We start from the raw sequence: 7,533 nt of genomic DNA, 5'->3' as shown, positions 1-7,533 counted from the left end.
GCGGTGTGCGTGCGAGAAATAGAATAGAAAGATACTATATGTTACCTACGTCAAATAATAACATCCATTCTCGTAACAGGATTAAAATTTAAGGGTTTCACATAAAGATCTACATAATATAATAACAAAAAAGGATTAAATTGACCTTTAGTACACACAATTGGACTTTCATCATTTATGTCCTGCTTTTTTTTCTTTCAAGAAAGTAGGCGCTTCTGATAATTATAATATCTGATAGTTATAACATTTATGTACTATTTTTCTTAAATATCTATACACAATCTTATAAAAACTTTCCAAAGATGTCAAGGTATATGTAAAAATCACTTAATAATTTTTGCATGTTTGTTAAAGTAATGAAAAAGGAATCTCTGACACACGAATTATTTTGTTATGTGTAGTAAAGGAACGGAAAATTATTGCCCACATTTCTACCAATGTAGAAAAAATTTTAATTCTAATCTCTTATTCTAAATTCAACTAACTCTTCATCTTTTTAGAAGTTCTAAAAATTAAAAAAAGATGAAGACTAAATTAAACTAATATTAAAGTTAATCTACATTGATAGAAACTGGCATATGTATACTAAGAGTTAAAAAAAGAATTTCACATACCCTAAATTTTTTTGCCAAGGAAGAATAAAGGTTCTAGATTAGAATGTAAGTGCAAAGACCGGAAATATCAGTGTACACCAGATGATGGGAAGACATCGGAGAACACCGAAGCCATTCAAATTAATAAAGCAAAGCGAACGAACTTGTTCAATCCTCGGACCAGAACTGGTCGAGGTACTCGCCTCTGTCGACGTCACCTCGATCGTCCGTATCCCTGGCGGTCCATCCGCGTCGCTGTGGCTCCTGCGTCCTGTAGGATCGAGGTGACGTTATCGGCACTGCTTGCTCCAGATCGTAGTACGATCGCGGCGACGATGTCTGCACCACGCGATCCTGATCCGTATGGTACGAGCGCGGAGAAGACAGTTTCACCGGACTTCTGTAGGCACGAGAGGTTCCTGGCTCCTGATGCCGGTCATCTATACGTTCTTCCACGTATCTGCCGGCATGTGAGTCAGGTGTTTGCGGTCGGTAGGTGCAGGTGTGCGTTTTCTGATCGCACTCGCTACACAGCAGCAGATTCGATTTGCTGCCGGGTTGCGAGACGTAGCCGTTGCAAGTACCGTAGTAACGCTCGTCCTCGTCGCTTTCGAAAAGATGCTGGCTCAAGCTACCGATCGACTTCGTGTCACTGAGGACCCTCGTGTCGTCCAACTCCGACTGATCGCCGTACCTGTCGTACACAAAAGCAAGATTGATTAATAATAATAATTATTATATTGCAAAGTTTGATTTTACAAGACTGACAACATAAAAAAGCATTCTCTTTCAATTTTGATGAGTTTAGATGAAAATAACGTATTGTTTCTACATTTAGGAGATGAAATATTCCTTTGAAGAAAATCAGTTATTTTTTTCAACGGAAATATCGTCGAAATTCTAAAAAATAAAACAAAATTTTTAGTCGAATGGCTTTAAAAGAACTTTATAATAATAGTTGAAAATTAAAAAATATTTTTTATAAACAAAAATTTTTTTATTAAGAAATTTTTTTTCTCTTATAAAAAGTATTCTTCAAATCATTCAACTTTTATTTAAAAAAATCTCATAGCATCGATAATATTCGATCTGAAAAAGAATCAATTGGATGTTTCAGCTCCTAAAAGTGTGTATGGACATGTATAAAAATACGTATCTTTTATTTTGATCGAGACTACAAAATAATATTAAAAGCTCATCAAAATTGAAAGGGGACATTTCTATATCTCCTTATGAATATATATATATATAGAAGAAAGGAAAAAAAAAAACAACGCAAACAGCATCAACAATATTGTTCCTGTAATAACTGTAATAATGCAATATAAAAGAAATAAAACTGTAATATAAAAGCAAAGGCTTTTTGTAATTAAATCAATGATAATAAGTCATGTTTTATGCGTAAATAACTTCGTAGATTTGCATTCTACAGTAATAACGTGTTATAGATTCGAATTCTGTAGTAATAACGTATGAAATATTTATTGGCTTTTATGCTCCTGATATATTATTATTAAAAATATAGTAATAAGTTAAGTACCTAGTATCAGCGGTTCCAACAAGGTAGTGGCGTATCCGCTCGATCTTGGTCTTGCCGCGCTCTCGCGGCATTGTTTCTCGTTAAATAATGCTCTCCCGATTTCTCTCATTGTTGTCCTCGACGCTCGAGGTCGAGCTTGCCCCGCAGATCTGCATCTCAATTTCGGCCAATCGATGCTCGACTTCCCACTGTTGCTGGTTCAGCTTGACGCTCATCGCTGCGTTCTCAGTCTCCAGGCCTTTCAGGCGCTCGCGGAGACGCTGAATCTCCGCCAATAAAGCCTCGTGGGTGCCAAACAAAGGCGTTGTACCTTCGCTCACCAGCTGTGTCATGCTGTTGCAAGTCATGCCTGAAATAAGATGAGTATTGTATAGAGATGTTGTTCACATTTCTCTAAATTAAGTAATTTTATTAAAAGTGACATTAATAATTTTGTGAAAAACATCTGTGATGAAGAAATAACTAAAATGGTGCATCTGGAAGTTTAACAGGATAGGAAAGCTATTACAGTGGCTGAAACAGTGTCATATGTTCAGGCAGGGAACATAATAAAATAATGAATTACAAATCTTGAGTTAATTAACAAATCTTACTTAAGAAAAAAAGTTTAGATTTTTCACAAATTATAGACTTCTATAATAGTTTCTTTTCTTCTATAATAGTTTTCTTCTATAATAGTTTCAAAGGTTAATAACAATTATAATAAATAAATGAGGTGGAAACAAATAAGCAAGTGGCAGAACGCTCAATACGAATTCGTGAGATAGTTACAACTGGCGATTGAATTATTCTCCATCTTCCGCATAATGTGGAGATTGCGTTTCAATGAAAGACGTTCAACTTTATATATCTGTAGATATATCTATCTACAAGTAGGGTCGCTGCTGATGTATATAAGCCATTCCACAATTACGTAAGCATAGTTTAAATGATTGCAAGAATTGACCAATCACAGTCGAATATAAAAAAAAAATATTCACAATATTTTATCAATTTTTTAAATAAGCTATTTTCTAAAATAATTTATTATTGGATACCTTTAAAAAGATCGCGATTTTTGTTCTAGGATATGTTGTAACTTGTATGTTGTAACTTGTAGAGTGGAAATGTAAAAAATAAAAACTTTGAGATTGAAGTTAATAGAACAATTTTTCATTTTTCATTTTTCACATTTTCACTCTAGGGAAAATGTTACATGATCAGTATTCTGCTGTTAAAATGGTTTTTTATTTGTTATGGATCTGTATACATATATTGAAAGATTTTAATAACATCGAAAAATATTCCAATCCGACTAATAATAGTTTCAGATTTTGTGATACGATTTTTTAAAATTTATGTACGGTAAATACATTTCAGAAGAGATGAAATCAGACAAAAGCGAGTAAGTGCAATTAGTGTTACAGGAATTTTCTAAATTCTTTGGAATGAACTTACTCCAAAAGAGTGAAAATTCTGTTACTTTTGAAAAAGAGTGGCAGAATTTTTACTCTTTTGGAGTAAGATTTCACTCTCTTGGAATGAGATTCACTCTGAAGAATTTAGAAAGAACAAAGAGTTAATTTTTTTTTAACTTAATTTGACACCTTCTCTCCCTCCTTGTTAACGCGTCTTTGTACACAATCTGTTTACAATGGTCCCGATTACGTACTAAATATACGTGAGTACGAAGTTTTGTCTTTCAGTCCGCTGATATAGTACAAGTGCGCGCAATTATCAATTGTTGGAAGTTAGATTAAATGAGAAGCGTGGAAAGAGCAACGAACGAGTTCTGCACTTAACGGCGCCGGCGCCGGTGTGTATACGAATGCGAAATGCATCTTCGAGCGGGTGGGTCTTTGTGATTCACTGATGTTGATTAATGCGCACGATTAGTATTTCTCTCTTGATACCAACGGTTGCACTAGCGCAATAACAGAATTCGCATACGAGATGAAACCGCCTCTCCCGGTCGCATCGAGAGCTGATACAACGTACAAGGATTAGCATTAGCAAACTGCTAACTAATTCACGAATTACCGCGGCGTATCGTCTGGCCATTCAGGAAATCCCGAGTATTGTCGAGAGACTCGTCTTGATCGTGTCACTCCTCGCGTCAACATTCGTCGAATTCGGCAAACGGAATTGCAGCGGCTATTTCGGGAGAGATCGGTTTTCCATTTTATACCGTACCCATCGGAATAGCGATTACGCGTGGCGATGTTTCGCCAATTAAATCAGAATAACGTCGATTCGCCATCCGATTTGTTACCGCCCGCAGCGAAATCTGTCGCTTTATTTTCGGGGGAGGGGGTATTAACGTATCATACGGCGTTTTGTTCATACACGCGCTTTAAGCGGAAACGCTCGATTACCAGTGGAGTTTCCAGTTCGCGCAAATCGGTGGGAGAGGGGGGAGGGGGAGGGGGAGGATTTTATTCCCCAAACGACATATAAACGTCGGCAGAAACACGTTAAAATCGTTAGTACCTATCGTATCTATCGGGGTTAACGGTCGGGCGCTATTTTACGAGTGGCGCCGAGCGTCGCTCGTCATTCATTATCCTCGCGATATTTCTGAATTTACCTTTTTGCCGTTTTACAGCCGCCGATAAACGGCGGCCGCCGATACACGCGACACGCTCCGCGTCGTTATTTACGTCGAATCTTGAGATTTGATTTGCAATGTGATCACATCCCGCGGAATTCTAATCCGCGGCGCGAGGATTGCGACTGAATTGGCTGTTTCGTTTATGAAGGCGCGATATAAAGTCTCTTCCGGAGACGCGCACAATACCGTATGGTTCATCAATCTTTCCCTTCATAATGATAAACAATTAAAGCTTATTCAAATATGACGATTAAATTTTCCGAGATAAATGAATCGTAACGACATAAACAATAAAATGCATTTCTAGAAATATCATGAATGATGACAATTTCCATAATGCTGCGGAGAATCTGGGACCTTGTGTGCGTTGCGAGCACATGTGTGCTTTCAGAGTCTTTTGTTCTGAAAATACCTCCGGGATGGAACTTATTACAAAACGTTCAATCGAACGTAACGACATCGATGGTTTATGGTACAAACATTACACGGCCTTTCTAAAAAAGCTTTTATGGAACGTGAAATATTGATGACTAGAAAGTGAGAGGCTACGAAGGTCTTCCTATTCTCTCCATGTTCGCGCTTCACTTAATCGCGAAGTCTTATAGTCTATAAGAAACTACGGTTTTGCGTCAGCAGTTTGCCGACGAGCACACCGTCGGCACCGTTATCGGCAATGATTTATATACCCCGGTATAATATCGCAAAAGAATCGCCAGCGAGGTAGCGATCGATGATATTTTTAAAATAAATCCGATATGAAAGTTGTCCTACACAGGTAAAACGAATTTACGAAGTTATCAAGCATGATTGGGATAGGATAAAATTTTCATTGCGTTCGCAGCATTTTATCGATGATCGGAAAATACAATTTACGTGATTACTCGACGTTGCGAGTGTTTACAGAAATATCTGCTACTTTTCTTAAATAATTATATTGAATCCATTCTGACTCGGAGAATTTACTTTCTCTACACTTTTCTACGATGCTTCTCTTTCTTACTTTGTTTAAAAAATTTTTTCCCATAGAATCAATATATATTAATCAGTTTAATAATTAATATCATTATTTTTTATTTGATAATCCGAATGTTCATTAATCCGCTTTAACCATCGATTTTTTGAAAAGTAGCGCAGCAGTCAATTAAATGCAGCCAGTAGTTATAGCCACCATTGGCAAGACCATAAGAAGATTACGAGTTGCGATTGTGATACAGATATACCAGTAGATATGTAGAATGTTGTAACATAATTGTTAATACATAACAATGCAACAGATAAAAGATCCACTTCTACTGTATCATTTCCTGAAAGAAATTTCATGCATTTTTTGCAATCACTGGACAGTTTATTAATTTTTCTCTAGTAACTGAGAAATAAAACTATTTAGAATTCCAATCAAGATGTAATGCTTTGCCTACAGTTACTCAAAATTCAAATCTATTTTGCTGAACATAAATTTACGAACAGAATAATAAATGTATAATAATAATTTATTATTAATTTATAATTAATAAATCGTTTATTATTAATAATCTATTAATAATAAATAATAACAGGGCAGGACACAAATTGCATATATACTTTTATCAGGAAAATTGTTTTCATCACTGAATAAAATTCTATCAAGTTCTTGTCCATTTCCTACGCAGTATTGTTACAACTAATGAGAATACAGTAATACTAGACGAAGTAACTGAACGAGTGCCTAGCAAAAATGGTACATATTTCTACCAAGGTAAGTATCCTTTCGAAAACGTGCCAGAAAATGTAAAATTTTGTGCAGAGGAGAGATAGAACCCTACTTTGGGGAACAAAATTCTGAGGAAAGGAGATCTCCTAGTGTCACATCGCATCGGGATGATTGGTGAATGAGGGGAGCTTACCGGAATGAGTGGACTGCCTGCCGGTGGAGACTTGGGTCGCGGCTGACGGCGGCACCCTGGCCGTCTGGTCCTCGCTGCTGGGACCACTGCTGGCCCCGCTTATCGGGCTCTCCGCGCCTCTGGGCACGTTGTTCGTGTCCGCTAGAACCCCCGTGCCCGGCATGGCGCGAGGTGTCACCGGACTCGGACTCGGCGAGAACAACGAGGCGGCCGTCGAGTACGCGTGGGACTTGAGGTCGATCGGCGATATCCACATGTCCTCCAGCGACACGCGGCCCCGCGACTCCACCAGACCGGGCGTGCTCTGGCACCTGCCCATGGCGACTGGAAATTTACATCTTGCTTTAGTAAAAGCGATATTTCCATTGCCCGGGACATCAGCTTTTAATATAATAATATTAATTATTTATCTGCATTAAAACAATTTATATCATTGAGTATTTTTGATTATTAAGTTGTACGCTTTGTACAGATTCAAATTTAATAATTAATGTTTCTTTGTTAAATACAATCTCTACAAATAATAGCAGTAAATTTAAATTAAGCGTGATGGATTAAATATGTTTCTCTTTACTATAGAAATGAAAAATTGAATATCTGTTGAGAAAATTATTTTTTATTATAGGACGAGCTGTAATAGGCAAGGAATGCAATTTCAGTAAGAAAGTTTAAAAAATACAAATAGTGTTTAACATGTTTTATATCTGATAAATTTTGTGTATCAAAAAATTAATATGGCAGAATAATGAATGTTTTCGCAAATTCGTTAAGTTAATTAATATAAAATAGTATGTTTCTGTGTTTCATTTTTAGATTCTCGAGTTTCAATCTGTTTGGCAATCTGTTTTCGCACAGTTAGGACTTTATTTTAAAAATCGTGACGATCCGATGGTCGAAAAAAAGAGTTGCGGTATTACCACACATATG

General features: G+C 36.8%; 1 protein-coding gene across 1 annotated transcript in view; it reads right to left on the bottom strand.

Annotated features, from left to right (window-relative positions):
• LOC108750401 overlaps nt 1-7,533 on the bottom strand; it is a 35,650-nt gene that overhangs the window by 1,013 nt on the left and 27,104 nt on the right. The window contains exons 5-8 of the mRNA XM_018489816.1: nt 6,607-6,930; nt 2,270-2,482; nt 2,134-2,194; nt 812-1,287 (exon numbers count right to left, since the gene is read on the bottom strand). Coding sequence (XP_018345318.1) covers nt 812-1,287; nt 2,134-2,194; nt 2,270-2,482; nt 6,607-6,930 — 1,074 coding nt within the window. The remainder of the gene's footprint in view (nt 1-811; nt 1,288-2,133; nt 2,195-2,269; nt 2,483-6,606; nt 6,931-7,533) is intronic.

The sequence above is a fragment of the Trachymyrmex septentrionalis genome, unplaced genomic scaffold (assembly GCF_001594115.1).
Source record: "Trachymyrmex septentrionalis isolate Tsep2-gDNA-1 unplaced genomic scaffold, Tsep1.0 scaffold37, whole genome shotgun sequence".
Taxonomy (NCBI): domain Eukaryota; kingdom Metazoa; phylum Arthropoda; class Insecta; order Hymenoptera; family Formicidae; genus Trachymyrmex; species Trachymyrmex septentrionalis.
Note: the sequence above shows the minus strand (reverse complement) of the source record. Positions and strands in the feature narration are given on the sequence as shown.